General features: G+C 41.8%; 1 protein-coding gene across 1 annotated transcript in view; it reads right to left on the reverse strand.

Moving 5' to 3' along the window:
* Nucleotides 1-4436: 4436 nt before the first annotated feature.
* MGAT4C (MGAT4 family member C) overlaps nucleotides 4437-16731 on the reverse strand; it is a 325261-nt gene continuing 312966 nt past the window's right edge. The window contains exons 4-5 of the mRNA XM_073556997.1: nucleotides 7583-7727; nucleotides 4437-6129 (exon numbers count right to left, since the gene is read on the reverse strand). Coding sequence (XP_073413098.1) covers nucleotides 4973-6129; nucleotides 7583-7727 — 1302 coding nt within the window. The 3' untranslated portion in view covers nucleotides 4437-4972. The remainder of the gene's footprint in view (nucleotides 6130-7582; nucleotides 7728-16731) is intronic.

Raw genomic sequence — 16731 nt, forward strand, 5'->3', positions numbered from 1 at the left:
AAGGTTGTTCCATTTTATGTCTTGTATCTTATGACTAAGGGTGCATTGAACGCACCTGAAATGCATCAGGCTGCTAGTTTTTAATATGGCTTGATTTGCTGCAATAAAGTTTTTTTAATTTTACTTTAAGTGTGCGGTTACCCTCCTTTTTCCATGTTTGCTATGCTTATTAGCTTGGATGTGCTCCCACCTGCTTCATTACTGTGGCTCAACTCATTTGGACATATGGACTGATTCCGTGGCAACTCTAAGACCCTCCTCCTCTGCAATGTCAAGAACTGCTGGAGTGGAACCGTAACCTGTTATCGGAGTTGACAGGGTGCATACAGGCCGTGGAACACAATGTGCTAACATGGCTTTGGGCAGAGGGGAGGGATATGTGACAAAATCACTGGCGTAGTATGTGAAGGGAGATATGTGTCACTGCGCATACTGCAGTCAGTGATGTAAAACCAGAGTGTTTTTGCCTTCAACACATAATTGCTGAGAGGGTTAATAGGAACCTATGTTTGAGCTGGTTTTAGTGGACCTCCATAGTGCGGGTGGGGGAGGGTCCACCGTATCTCCACCTGCAGAGTCCTGACAGGACCTGTGTGATGTCAAGGTCATGTGACCATCACATGGTGTGTTAAATACCTGGCCATGAGAGTCAATGGAGGTTGCTTCTTGGGAAAGCAGAAACTCCCAGATAGCTCCCGGAGGAGCTAAAGGAATGTGCGTGTTAACTGCAGGTTGAAACCTGCAGAAAAAAGACTGTGATACTTTATTTGTTTTGTTTTCCCTTAAACCAGGAAGGATCTGCCTTTGTTTTTCTGAACCCTGCCTTGGTGTATGCTGACATTAATAAACTAGCAGGTGTTACACCACCAAATTGTTCCTGTGTCTACCTGATGAAGCAGCTAAGCGGGTCAACCCCTCACACATCCATACTGCTATATTATGCTGTTAATGTAGCTCAACTGTAGCTAGATTGTCTTTATATTAAACATTAGTCAAGAATAAGATGTATTCATCTTGCCACTGGCCAGCATGCAATAAAACTGTTCAAGAAACTATGAAAGACAAGCTCTAAGGGCATATCATCAATAGAGATTTTACAGCAAAGATAAGAAGCATTAATTTTACTCTGTGTGAATTTGCAATCTAAATACAATTCTGTGAAATAGAAAAATGATTGAATCTGACTAATGAATATAAATGTAGAAAGTGGAATATAACCTTTATATAAAATGGTTTCTTGATTAGTAGTAGATGAAAATTCTGATTAATATTTTAATTATAAAAAAGTTGTGCAAAAGACTACTTTGAAAGACTCTAATTGTATTCATTGAAACCAATGTTACATGAAAAAAAGATAGTATACTAAAAGAATTTTTGGTCTTTTTAAGACTATGAATATAAAAAGTAAACAAAGGAGATTGGATAACAATGCAAGAAGATTGTTATATATTGAATCATATTGAGCAATTTTCTTGTCCAATTATTAAGTTTGCAGTGCATATGTTAGCAAAATGATTCTTCTTAATTTTCTTGGCATTCTGTAAGATTTTTTTTAAGGCCAGTTATACACAGCTATAATTAGGCCAATGCAGGATCAAGAATGTTTTAATATTTTTTAATTTACTGATTGTTAGCCTTTAGCCACCACTAGAGTGAGCTCACTACATAGGGAATACGCATGTGGTCAAAATTGTTGGTATCCCTCTTTTAATGACAGAAAAACCCACAATGATGACATAAATAACTTGAATCTGACAAAAGTAATAATAAATAAAAAATCTATGAAAATGAACAAATGAAAGTCAGACATTGCTTTTCAACCATGCTTCCACAGAATAAAAAAAAAAATAAAACTTTTGAAATAGACCTGGACAGAAATGATGGTACCCTTAGTATTTTGTTACACAAACTTTTGAGGCAATCAATGCAATCAAACGATTCCTGTAACTGTCAATGAGACTTCTGCACCTCTCAACAGGTATTTTGACCCACTTCTCAAGAGCAAACTGCTCCAGTTGCCTCGTGTTTGAAGGTTGCCTTTTCCAGACGGCATGTTTCAGCTCTTTCCAAAGATGCTCAATAGGATTTAGGTCAGGGCTCATAGAAATCCACTTCAGAATAGTCAAATATTTTCCTCTTAGCCATTCTTGTTTTAGCTGTGTTTTTTTGGTCATTATCCTGTTGCAAGACCCATGACCTGTGACTGAGACCAAACTTTCTGACACTGTGCAGCACATTTCTCTCAAGAATCCCTTGATAATCTTGAGATTTCATTGTACCCTGCACAGATTCTAGACACCCTGTGCCAGATGCAGCAAAGCAGCCCCAGAACATAACAGAGCCTCCTCCATGTTTCACAGTAGGGACAGTGTTCATTTCTTGATATGCTTCATTTTTCTGTCTGTGAGCATAGAGCTGATGTGCCTTGCCAAAAAGTTCCATTTTTGTCTCATCTGTCTATGGGACATTCTTCCAGAAGCTTTGTGGCTTGTCAACATGTAGTTTGGCAAATTCCAGTCTAGCTTTTTTTTCAACAATGGTGTCCTCCTTGGTCGTCTCCAGTGAAGTCCACTTTGGCTCATACAATGATGGATGGTGCGATCTGACACTGATGTTCCTTGAGCTTGAAGTTCACCTTTAATCTGTTTAGAAGTTTTCCTGGGCTCTTTTGTTACTAATCGTATTATCTGTCTCTTTGATTTGTCATCAATTTTCTAACTGCGGCCAAATCCAGGGAGGTTGGTTACAGTCCCATGTATCTTAAATTTCGGAATAATATTTGCAGCTGTAGTCACAGGAACATCAAGCTGCTTGGAGATGGTCTTATAACTTTTACCTTTCACATGTATGTCTATAATTTTCTTTCTAATCTCCTGAGACAACTATTTCCTTTGCTTCATCTGGTCCATGTTGAGTGTGATACACACTATGTCACCAAACAGCACAGTGAGTATATGTAGCCCTATATACAGGCCCACTCACTGATTCCAAGATTGCAGACACCTGTGATGATAATTAGTGGACACACCTTGATTTAATATGTCCCTTTTGTCACATTATTTTCAGGGTACCATCATTTCTGTCCAGGCCTATTTCATGAGTTTTATTTCTTTTTTAATTCTGTGGAAACGTGGTTGACAAGCAATGTCTGACTTTTATATGTTAATTTTCATAGACTTTTTTTATTTATTATTACTATTGTCAGATTCAAGTTACTTCTGTGACCATTGTGGGTTTTTCTGTCATTAAACTAGGGGTGCCAACAATTTTGACCACTTGTGTAACAGTTACCAATGAATTCAATAATGAAACAATATACAGTGAATTACTCCTAGCTTTGGCAGAAGTAATTTTATTGAGTAAGGGGCAAGCAATACCTTTCATATTGGCTTTCAAATTTGTTAAAAAAAATAATATTTGGCCTGCTTGCCAGTTAACGTTGTTTTTTAAAAGAAAATTCGAACTAGTCATTTTATAACTGTGTCTTATATTTCTATATTTTCAATATTCTTCTTGTTTGGCTAAAAGAGGTTTTCCATAACTTGAAGAGCCCCTTCTTATTCCTCATGCTTTCCCAAGTAAAATAATAACACCTATATTAACCTATGGTGTTGGCACCATTTTAACACTGGATCTCCCAGGGCTCTCATTGGTATGTCATTGCAAATCCTGTGTCCAATCAGGGCTGGCTTCACTCTCTCCTTCTCCAGAAGTGAAAGAGCAGCTGCAGATCTCACTTTCTCTGGATGTAAGTTATGTCCGAAGGAGGGAAGAGTGAAGCCAGTGCTGATTGGCTGCAAGGATCTGTGGCATAATAATGCAATGCTACCTCAGGAAAGCCAGTGTTGACACCGCTGGAATGGTGCCATTCCCAAAGGTAGGTATAAGTGTTATTGCTTTAAATATTGGATAGGGATTCAAAAGGGGTTCTTTCAGTAGTGGACAACATAAAAAAAGCAAAAAATATAAGGAAATGTACTCAGAACAAATATATGAGTATATAAAATACTAATGAGCAGCATATTAAAGGGTATCTACTCCTTAATAGATAATGATGGCACTGGGTCTACCAGGACTTACGTGATACTGTTATGCCACTTGAGCATTGCAGCTAATCAGCAGTATCTAATGGTCTACAGTGTTTATACTTTCTCTGAATGTGTGTTGTTCAACCGAAGGAAGTTAGAGAACAGCAGCCCAATAGGTTTGGAGACCAAGCGCCGATATTGCTGTAATGGTGTGGTATGGTAGGTGAACATATGATGTTTTTATTTAATTATGGAAAATGTAGTATTTGAGAAGGCTCTGTCTGAGTAGTACACATCCTCTCAAAGGCCACATCTGTAATCTCTGCCCAAAAATATTGTAGTCACTAGGTAAACCATATTAAAAGGTAGAAACAATTTTTTTTTTAAATATTACAAATAAAACACACATTAGCACTTCAACCAATGTTTAATGAAGTTAACTGTAACAACTGGTAGTAAAGCATAAAATTAAAAAAAAAATCATCCACAGTGTTCAATCACAGTGTTTAATTAAGTTTGACTTGTGCATTAACCTTTTAAGATTATGGTAAAAAAATGGGCTCAATTTACAAAAGAAAATAGAGGTAGTAAAATACTGTACCATAGAGACAAAACATAAAAGCAAGACAGATTGTGTATATCCTTAGTGACATTTCCATAGATTTAACGCTTAAAATCTCCAAATAAATAGGCTACAAAAATTGTTCTCAGATTATGGGAAAATTATGGTTCTCTTCAATATAAAATAGGGGACATTCAAAAACACCAATAGACTTGAATATTGCCTGACAGAAATAGTAAAATATAAAGACCCTTTTCACATTTAATTTTTTCCTTTTGCATTTCACACATTAGCAAAAAGTAGTCCATAAGTGAAATAGACCAGTTGTCATTCAACTGAAATGTTTTTCTTCCATTAGGAAGGCAGCAAACAAATATATTTTTTATTGGTTCAAAGTCTCAGTAGTCCAAACACTTATGCTTTTAATAATTAGCCATTCATTTTGATTTTTAGTCACTAAAATTCGAATGCAGTCAATATTAAATAGAACTTTACGGTCTATATTGTCTATTTCAAAGTATCCATTTATGAAATCACCTAACCTAAGGTAAGTTGTACACTTTCTATTCTTCTTAGACCCAATTAATCTTTCTCCAACCTCCAGAGTCCCGTGGTGTAGTATGTCATTTGGACGATCTTCAGTTCCTGTGATGACTTTGATTTTGCTTATTTTAGTAGGTTTCTCAAAAACAATGTGATAAAAATCACCACTAGAAGGAGGTTTGGCCCAGAAGTATTCTTCTGCACTGCTATAAGCCCTATTAATTTCATAATTTTCAAATGTATTCATATTGGTGCTGAGAATTGCAGAGGGGTTATCGGGAATTTCAAGCAAGTCCTCTTCAAAATCATCATCCTTTAATTTGTTCTCAGCACCTTTATATGATGAATAATATCCCATATGCTGAAAAAGAGATGGCTTAAACCGAATTGCTTCTTTTTGGGCTAACAAGCATCTAAAATGAATCAGCAACCAATCACAAGGCATTTCCTGGTAAAACATAAGTAGAAAATTGGCAAGTCGTGGTAGATCATGAGTATGATATAGCTTACCAATATATCCTAGTTTTGAAAACTCCAAGGTCACCCAGTTGGATCCTTTTCTGGAATTGATCACTTTTTTAATTGTTGACAAGAAATTCTTGGCACATCTAACATCATCTTCAAGCATTAAATAATAATCTGAGATATTAGCACAAAAATTGAGTAAGAAGGCATAGTCAACGTTTTGCTTAGATCTAAATTTAACCCGAGCGTCAGGATCATTATAATTTCTTTTCAAGCCTTCTAATACAGGATAATGCTGTACAGGAGTATGGATTATTACCAATCTTCCTGCAATAATATGGTGGGAGAATTTTCTTGATATATCTTGTACAATGCTCTCACACAAGGTTAGGTCAAAATCAGCAATATGAACAACAACAGCTATCTCCTTCAACTCTTCATAGCTTGACTGTTCGAACACAGATTTGATAGTTTCAAGCAAATAGTTTCCTTTTTTCCTTTTCACAGATGATAGGCCAATTGTTAGAAAACCTACACAAAAAAAGGAATGGTGAGTACTCACACTGTTCTTTTTAAATTATTTTTTATATATAACAAAGTACTGTAAATCACTGCACTTCACTCATTTTACAATTGCTTTGAATGGTTGAGACGGCTTTCAAAACCTCTTCAATGTGATATATATTCAGGGATTCATTATGCACGGCTGTAATTTAATAATCTAGTGCTTACCATCATGAAAGGCCAATTTCTAGTGTTGCAATCAGATCTAGCAGCCACTAAATCCTCACATTGATTAATTATAAAGAAATATGAGCAGGATTTTTCTTTTTTACTTTGGTATATTAACTGAACTTTGGGCAAGATTAAATAGATCTCAAAACTAAAAATGTTTCTTACTTGTTATCCTTTTAATCTATTTAAAAGCGTTGGGCTGGTCCCAGCATCCAGAGCTTCATTAAAACATTCTTTATTAAATCAAACATGTTACATTTTTGACCATCATTTTAATTTTAAAAGAGTGTGTTATTGAAAGGGCTTTGAATTACTATACTATCTGTTTACCCAAAGACGTGTGCTGATGTCACTTTTACATTACTAAGGTTCCATTTGTGCAAAAAAAAGGGTTTGGCTACTATCTTAGGAGACCTTAGACTGTTATACATGTTATTCCAGGACAAATTTGAACATATTAGTCAAAATTCTAAATTTTGGAGATTCACTCATCCTTAGTACATTTACCTAGTGTTTGATAGTATCATATGGTGGCACAATTAGTACCCATGATGTCACAGTATGAGACAATAGGAACTCAAAGTGCTTTCATACAGGCACAGTGTACTTGCTGTGCGACATGAATGAAAACGTACAATTTTTAAGTTAAATGAAATGAGTTCTATGATAATTAGCTAAGAAATTGTTTAAAATAAAAAATGAATAAGACAGTAGTGCAATAAAGAAAGTTAGCCTTGGAGCCCATCTGAATGGTTCTGGCCATATTATCTCAATAACTGAAAGGACAAAGGCAGCACTTGACATCAAAGTGACAAATGTTTATTAACCCAAACAATGTTCACCCCCAAACTAGCACCTTCTTCAAACCATACTGGAGAAATCTGCTGATTAGAGCTGAAACATCACTTGGTTGATTAGACATTTGTCACTTTGAAGTTAAGTACTACTCTCCTCTTTTTTGTTGTTTGAAATATGTGCATACAAAATGCGTATTGATAACTGTTTTGTCCAGCTTTGTGATACTAGTGCTTTAGAAAAGAATAAGCTAAACATAAAGCAATTATTCGAGTTGAAATGAATATTTTGTTTTCATGCATGAAGTTCACTGATTAGTTGATTTTTGATCTGTAGGAAATTATTTCAACAAGACTATCCTATGAATAGATGATAAATGTTTTGTGAGATGATAATTACTTTAAGAATAAAACAAACTGTGATCAATGGATTTCTGGTCAAAGTGATTACATACGTTTTCGTGATATTGGTATTCCAGCTAATATCTGATATGTAATATTTATAGATGAGGAGAAATTAGAAAATTCTCTGACTTTATTGCCATATGAATCTGAATTTAATTGGTGAGTAGAAGCATCTCTGAGTCTTTTATCTTCTTCCTACACAAAAATCAGAGAGGTAAAATATTAAAACAAATAGAAACCAAATAAACTAATTGCTTTATGCAATACATAACTAATACATTCACATATTTATAGAATTAAATTAATACAAGTATAATGACAACATAATCAAGTGTTTAGTTTTTGCTGTTAAAGTTGACCCTTTTGATTAGCACTCAAAACATCCACCTGTTATGCTCAGTGGCAGTGGTCACACATGCTCTGTAGCTCAGTTTCTCAGGCTGAGTTTTCTTTAACATAATAGTTGGAGCAATTCCTGCTATTGTGTTGACCAACCACTAATAATGCACTAGATATTGCTTTGTCTTTCCACTAGGACAGTGTTTCTCAACTCCAGTCCTCAAGACCCACCAACAGGTCATGTTTTCTGGATTTCCTTAGTATTGCACAGGTGATGCTGTTAATGCTTGAGCAGGTGATGAAATTATCACCTGTGCAATACTAAGGAAATTCTGAAAACTTGATCTGTTGGTGGGTCTTGAGGCCTGAAGTTGAGAAACACTGCACTAGGACTAAACATGTCATATCAAATCTTTGAGGGAGAACTAAAGGGAGGGAGAGAGAACTAATAGAACACCAGACAATTTCACAAAATGGATATAACGTATAACAAACTTGTCCCAGTTCCAATGCCAGGCTTTGCTTCTTTCTTCTATAAGTATTTTTCCTCTGTGCTAGTCCATGCAGTGTTAGCATATAATAACCTAGCAAACATCTCTGATGTAATCATGCAAGAACTTTTAAAGGGAATCTGTCAGAAGAATCAACCCTTGGAAGCTATCTATATGAGTATGCAAATTATAGGAGGCTGAATAAAGTTATACCTGTTAAGGGCTAGCGGAACGTATCAAATAATTATGATGGTAAGAGGTGCGTTCGCAGCCCAGCGTCCACCGTGCAGAGATGTAACCTGCTGCTAGGTAACGGTGGATAGTAGCACGCTTGGGTTACCTCACCCGGAGTGTACGAGGCGAACCCTGTTACTTCACAGGGTCGCACTAATATGATATGAGCGCAAGCGATGTGGTCACAGAACTCTGCCCAGAGTCACAGAGTCAGAGTCCTTCTAGAACCACTTGCGCATGGAGCCGCTGCAGTGGTGCTAGAGAGTGACGCTAGGAAAATGCTGTGCCCTGTTAGCTGTCACAGGGTGTAGCAGATAGATTTGCACCGCCCAGAGGTATGGGAGATATGGCGGCACTATGACGCTAACCTTTGTGCTTAGACTGGAGCACTGTGGTACATGCTTTGCCACCATGAGGCATTGACTCAAGCTAAACTAACCCTAACACATGCGTATCAAAGGGAGGGGTTATTTAATGAGCCAGTCACCAGTTCCATGCATCCATCATCACTCACACAAGTCTCAACAAAAGTCTATCTTAGCACATGGCCGAGCTGCCATGCGATCCTTTTATAGTGTCATCCTTCCGGGAACTTCCCTGTGGTCCAATCGGAATAGCCACAGGACCCGAGCATGTGATCCCCGAGCTCAAATCAGAGGAAAAGTCACGGGCATGCTCAGTAGTCCAGAAAGAAGGACTTAGTCCCTGTAGCTGTTCGCTGCTGGCTAGCATTGATTGCTATATCTGGACCAGGGGTGGCAGCAGCAACCAAACCGACAGTGCTAGCCTGAGCAAGACGCTGGGATCGACGTTTTTGCTGAGCAGGACTATCTGCAGCCAGGACCGAATGGGAGACCCCAGAAGGCAAGGCTCGAGATTCCTCCTGTGCAGGGGCTGGAACCCGACGCCTAACATTACCCCCCTCCTGGGGCCCCCCTCCCCTGAGCCTCACTATGCTCAAAGGCCGCAATGAGCTGAGGCGCATGGATGTTCTCCACTGGTTCCCAGGTCTGGTCCTCTGGGCCATGACCCCTCCAATCCACCAAACAGTACTTTTTCCCGCGTACCACCTGACACCCCACAACGGCCTCTGCCTCGTACTCATCCAAGGAGGGACCTATGTCCCGGTGGATGACTCGGAGAACCAGGACATGTGAACAGGCTTAAGGAGGGAAGCATAGAAAGTGTCAGTGATACCTAAGCGTGGAGGAAGAGGCAGTCAATAGACCACAGAGCTGATCTGTTCGAGGACTTTAAAGGGACCAATGCTATGATTGGGTCACCGAGGAGGAAAGCAAGACCAGGCTAAGCCACAGAAAACCAGACAGGTTGGTAAATAAGCGGATTGCAGACCACTGATCCTATCCACACAAATAGCAGTAGCCGTGGAGCGTACCTACGATGATTCTAGACACCACAACACAGCCGGAGAACTAAATAAGCCTAAAGCAAGAAAGGGGAAATCTAAACTGTCCCAGAGCAGACCCCAAAGGAATAGATGAAAACACAAACACAGGTAGGAAAATAGGCAGAGCAAACGATGGGGCCCAAACTAACTAGACAGGCCAGGAAAGGAAAGACACTGTCTGCAATCACGCAAAAACCCCTGCAAAAAATGCCCAACACGTCTGATAGAAAAAATACTGAAGTCACTAGACTTCGCCAACTATATCAGCACTCTGGTATATTCTGAAAGCAGAGCAAAGAGAGGCCAATCTAATAAGGGACAAAAACAAACTGGCACAAACAGTAACATAAGTATGGAAATTCAGCACAGCCCCAGCCGGGGCTGGCTGACCACACAAAACTGAAAAAGACAAAACCAAATCAAATGTGAACAATAGCAAAAGAACACTTAGCTTGAGCATGCAGGGACTGAGCTGGAAACTAAGACCTCAGGAGGCAGGAAAAAAATCACCAGCAGGGATAGAGGGAGTCAGCTGTCATAAATCCAGTCAGAAACTCCCAATGTCCAATTGTCCTCCTCATTATCAGGTGGCAGGCCTCTGTTAATTAGATCAGCTCCATTACCTCCTGTAACCACCAGAGGGAGCCCGGAAAGAGAACTCGCGACCCCTCTGTCAATATAACCATCTCCACTACCTTCACCAGTAACCAGACGTAGGCCAGAAAGTGAATTCACAACAGTACCCCCCCTTGAGGAGGGGTCACTGAACCCTCATTCACGCCACCAGGCTGATCAGGATGGGCCCGGTGAAAAGCATGAACCAATCTAATGGCATGAATGTCAAAAGCAGAGACCTAAGAATTATCCTCCTGGCCATAACCCTTCCATTTTACCAAGTACTGGAGTCTCCGTCTAGCCAAACGAGAATCCAATATTTTCTCTACCTCATATTCCACATTGCCTTTAACCAATACAGGGTCAGGAGGTGCCACCATAGGAACTACTGGCTCCACAAACCTCTTCAACAGAGATTTATGAAACACGTTATGGATCTTAAACGTAACTAGAAGAGCCAATCGAAAAGAAACAGGATTAAGAATCTCCAAAATCTTACAAGGTCCAATTAATCTTGGCTTGAACTTTGGAGACGCAATCTTCATGGGAATATTCTTTGACGACAACCAAACCATATCACCCACTTTAAACCAGGGACCAATGGTCATATGTCGGTTGGAAAACCGTTGGGCCTTTTCCTGAGAGAAGGACAACTTATCCACCACTTGGTCCCAAATCTGCTGCATTCTCTCTACCACAGTGTCCACACTTGGGCAGGTCGAAGATTCCACTTGCCCTGAAGAAAATCGAGGATGAAACCCAAAGTTACAGAAAAAGGGCGACATCAAAGTGGCAGAACTAGCTCTATTGTTTAGCGCGAATCCGGCCAAGGGCAAAAATGAGACCCAGTCATCCTGATCAGCAGATATAAAACATCTCAAATAGGACTCCAAAGTCTGGTTTGTTCTCTCAGTCTGCCCATTGGTCTGAGGATGAAACGCAGAAGAGAAAGATAACTGAATTCCCAGTTTGGAACAAAAAGTTCTCCAAAATCTGGAAACAAACTGGACTCCTCTGTCCGACACAATGTTCTCAGTAATCCCATGCAACCGAACCACCCAAATCACCCAGATAACAGTCATTCTCTGAGAGACAGGAAGATCAGAAATAAAATCCATTGAGATATGGGTCCTTGGCCTCTTGGGCATCGTCAGGGGTATCAACAACCCACTAGAACAAGAACAGGGTTTAGACCGAGAACAAGTCCCACAGGACTGCACAAAATCCCTGACATCGCGAGATAAGGCAGGCAACCAAAAAAGACCGACTCACCAAATCTCTGGTACCAAAAATACCTGGATGACCAGCCAATGCGGAGCAATGAATTTCAGACATTACTCTCTTCCTCCACTGGTCAGGAACATACAATTTTCCCATTGGGCAACGCTCAGGTTTGTCCTCCTGAAATTCCTCCAGGGCACGTCTCAAATTGGGCGAGATGGCGGAAAGAACTACCCCCTCACCAAGAATGGCAGCAGGCTCAGTCAGAATAAGAGAATCCGCAAAGAAACTCCTAGAAAGGGCATCCGCCTTAACATTCTTAGTGCACGGAAGAAAAGAGACCACAAAATTAAAAGGCATGAAAAACAAGGCCCAGCTAGTCTGTCCGGGATTCAAGCGTTTGGCTGATTCAAGATAAATCAAATTCTTGTGGTCGGTGGGGACCACAACTTGATGTCTAGCTCCCTCCAACCAATGTCTCCACTCTTCAAATGCCCATTTCATGGCCAACAATTCCCGATTCCCCACGTCATAGTAACGTTCAGATGGGGAGAATTTTCGAGAAAAGAAGGCACAGGGATTAATTTTAGAAGTCACCGGATCTTTTTGGGACAAAACAGCTCCTGCACCAATCTCAGAAGCATCTACCTCCACCTGAAATGGAAGTGAGACAAGATGAAAACACAAACGCAGGTAGGAAAATAGGCTGAGCAAACGATGGGGCCCAAACTAACTAGACAGGACAGGAAAGGAAAGACACTGTCTGCAATTACGCAAAAAACCCTGCGAAAAATGCCCAACACATCTGATAGAAAAAATACTGGTCACTAGACTTCGCCAACTATATCAGCACTCTGGTATATTCTGAAAGCAGAGCAAAGAGAGGCCAATCTAATAAGGGACAAAAACAAACTGGCACAAACAGTAACATAAGGATGGAAATTCAGCACAGCTCCAGCCGGGGCTGGCTGACCACACAAAACTGAAATAGACAAAACCAAATCAAATGTGAACAATAGCAAAAGAACACTTAGCTTGAGCATGCAGGGACTGAGCTGGAAACTAAGACCTCATGAGGCAGGAAAAAATCACCAGCAGGGATAGAGGGAGTCAGCTGTCTTAAATCCAGTCAGAAACTCCCAATGTCCAATTGTCCTCCTCATTATCAGGTGGCAGGCCTCTGTTAATTAGATCAGCTCCATTACCTCCCGTAACCACCAGAGGGAGCCCGGAAAGAGAACTCGCGACCCCTCTGTCAATATAACCATCTCCACTACCTTCACCAGTAACCAGAGGTAGGCCAGAAAGTGAATTCACAACAGACCAATGTAGCGAGGAGTGAACTTAGTGGACTTGACTCGCAGCCTGATGTTACGAGAGCCACACTAAGTCAAACACAGACACACCCAGGTCCGGACCTGCATGTTTATTGTCATTCACTCTCTTGCCACTAGATGGTGAACTCCTAACAGAACTATCAACAGAGGCATCCCCCTGTGTTGTAACACTCACACCCCCACAAGGCTCATAGGTAACCACTCCTCTCTGCCCCTCCTCTTATGAGGACTCCAACTCTGAGAGGCAGCTTGTGGTGAGGGTTTGCGATTTGCCCCTACTCCAAGGCAGCACCCCTGCTGCCACTGCTGGAGGAGAAGGGGACGGGAATACGGAGGAAATATACACTCCCTGGTCGTCTTCCTCCACACGACCAGAAGGGGGAGGCTTTTTAGATGGTATAGAAGTTTCGGCATGAGCCCCATGGACCAAATCATCAGTCTGCTCACCGCAGGGATGCGCCCCCTCACCTCGGGGAACTTCAGGCAGCACCACAGGGACACCAACTCCTCCCACGTGCCTGGGTGCATCCGCATGTATGAGCAAGTCCTGATACCTAGCAGGGACTACAGGGGGCATATTTGCCAGAGCTGCAATTGGGAAGGGAAGGAAGAAGGAAATATACTCTCCCTGGTCGTCTTCCTCCACACAACCAGGAGGGGGCGGCTTCTTCGATAGTGTAGAAGTTTCGGCGTGAGCCCCGCGGACTAAATCATCAGTCTGCTCACTACAGGGATGTGCCCCCTCACCACGGGGAACATCAGGAACATCAGGCAGCACCTCGGGGACACCAACTCCTCCCACATGCCTGGGTGCATCCGCGTGTATGAGCTAGTCCTGCTCCCTAGCAGGGACTCCAGGGGGCATATTGGCCAAAGCCGCAAATTGGGGTTTTGGATGAGCCAGAGGGGAGGCACCAGACGCCGACAACTGCTGCTGCTGCTCAAACACACCGTGCAGCATCTCACTCTCCTCAGTGAGGACCAGAAGCAATTGATCACAGGCCTGTACTTGGTCCATGGCTCACCAGAGATAATGGTAATGGTTGGTTAAACTGTCACGTGTACCTGTCCTGTGTGACATGACCCGCGGGTCAGTAACTAAAACAACAAGACAAAAGGGGAAAACCGGGGAAACAGTTACAATGGTGGGCCCTGCAATAGGGGAACGGGGACGTGAAGACCTCCTGCACTCCCCTGAGGCAGTGTCCCTGAACACTCCTAACATTCCCTATACAGGCTCTTCACCTGTCGCCGAGCAGGATCCCTGAATCCCTCACCATCCCTGCACCTATCCCTTGCTAGGGAACTGGATAGTGGAGACACTGGTCCCACCGCTGCACTAATACGCATGAAGGAAAAAGGGGAAAACACCAAAACATATCTTTCTCTGCTGCAGTCACCAGGCAGCAGAGTGCAGCACCTGATCAGCTTTCAGCAGTGGTTCGACACCTCAGAGCCAGCTGCTACTTTCATCACCTTTCTCTGCTGCAGTCCCAGGCAGCAGAGCTCATCACTGGATTAACTTTCAGCAGTGGCTCAACACCTCAGAGCCAGCTGCTACCTTCACCATCTATCTCTGCTGCAGACACCGGACAGGCAGAGTTCAGCACCAGTTTCCGCAGTGGCTTGACACCTCAGAGCCAGCTGCTAACTTCACCAGGTTTCAGCAGTGGCTCAACACCTCAGAGCCAGCTGCTCACTTCACCGTGGTTGGAATCCAAAAAGGACCTGCTATCACCAACACCTGCTGATACACCATGTGACCTTATATAGCCAAGGGAGTGGTCACATCAGCAGGGAAACCAAAACAGACATGTTATTACTAGAGATGAGCGACTTTGCCTTTTTTAGGGTCGAATCGGGTTTCATGAAACCCGACTTTCGCAAAAGTTGGGTCGAACGAAATCGGCCGACTATAGGGAAAAGTCGGAGGCCGACTGAAACACGAAACCCAATGCAAGTCAATGGGGAAGCAAAGTCGGCAGGGAGTGGAGGACAGTAAACACACCTACAGTGCCCATTTCAATGCCAAAAACATTAATTCTTATTACTGAAGCTTGTCAACTTAATTTACTTCATAATAATAGTTACGCATTGAAAACAGGGGGTTATTTGGCTAAAGTTGTGGGGGGGTAGGGCTGGCTCCAGGTATTCATGGAGGACAGTAAACACACCTACAGTGCCCATTTCAATGCCAAAAACATCAAATCTTATTACTGAAGCTTGCTAACTTAATTTACTTCATAATAATAGTTACGCATTGAAAACAGGGGGTTATTTGGCTAAAGTTGTGGGGGGGTAGGGCTGGCTCCAGGTATTTGTGTGCCCTGGGCCAAAGAGTGTCAGTGCGCACCTTTAACACATACCACAACTCATGGTGCTCCGATACGGCACAGAAATATAGGTATAGTACAATGACAAATACTTCACTGCTTACATGACATGACTGATCTATTTTAAATTGTACAATAGCCCAAAAAAAAGACAGTATATTACTCCATACAGTATTAGGGCCACCACATTGTGCGTCATACAGAATAATGAGCCCCATATATTTCTCCATACAGAATAATTGGCCACATATAATGTTCCATACAGTATATGATGAGCTCCACATAATGCTACAGTATATCATGGTCCCCATGGACGATGCTCCAGTGTGTTATGGGCCAAAATAATGCTTCACATATAATGGGCCCCATTTCTAATGTTCCAGTGTATAATGGGCCCTGTAAATGCTGCTCCAGTGTCTGATGTCCCCAATCTGGAATGCTCCAGTATATGATGGGCCTCATGGATGTTGCTCCAGTGTATGATGGGCCCTTATAATGCTCTATAAATAATGGTCTCCATTTGTAATGCTCCAGTGTATAAAGGGCCCCATAAATGCTGATTCAGTGTCTGATGTCCCCCATTTGGAATGCTCCAGTATATGATGGGCCTCATGGATGATGCTCCAGTGTATGATGGGCCTCATGGATGATGCTCCAGTGTCTTATTGGTCCTTAAAATGCTCCATATATAATGGGCCCCATTTCTAATGCTCCAGTGTATCATGTGCCCCATAGATGTTGCTCCAGTGTCTGATCTGCCCCATTTGGAATGTTCCAGTATATGATGGGCCTCATGGATGATGCTCCAGTGTATGATGGGCCTCATGGATGATGCTCCAGTGTCTTATGGGCCCTAATAATGCTCCACATATAATGGGCCCCATTTGTAATGCTCCAATGTATCATGTGTCCCATAGATGCTGCTCCAGTGTCTGATCAGCCCCATTTGGTATGCTCCAGTATATGTTGGGCCTCATGGATGATGCTCCAGTGTATGATGGGCCTCATGGATGATGCTCCAGTGTCTTATGGGCCTAATAATGCTCCATATATAATGGGCCCAATTTCAAATGCTCCAGTGTATCATGTGCGCCGTAGATGCTGCTCCAGTGTCTGATGTCCCCCATTTAGAATGCTCCAGTATATGATGGGCCTCATGGATGATGCTCCAGTGTCTTATGGGCCCTAATAATGCTCCATATATAATGGGCTCCATTTCTA

Source organism: Dendrobates tinctorius, unplaced genomic scaffold (assembly GCF_039654945.1).
Source record: "Dendrobates tinctorius isolate UK_male_01 unplaced genomic scaffold, ASM3965494v1 ptg000241l, whole genome shotgun sequence".
In the NCBI taxonomy this organism is placed as follows: domain Eukaryota; kingdom Metazoa; phylum Chordata; class Amphibia; order Anura; family Dendrobatidae; genus Dendrobates; species Dendrobates tinctorius.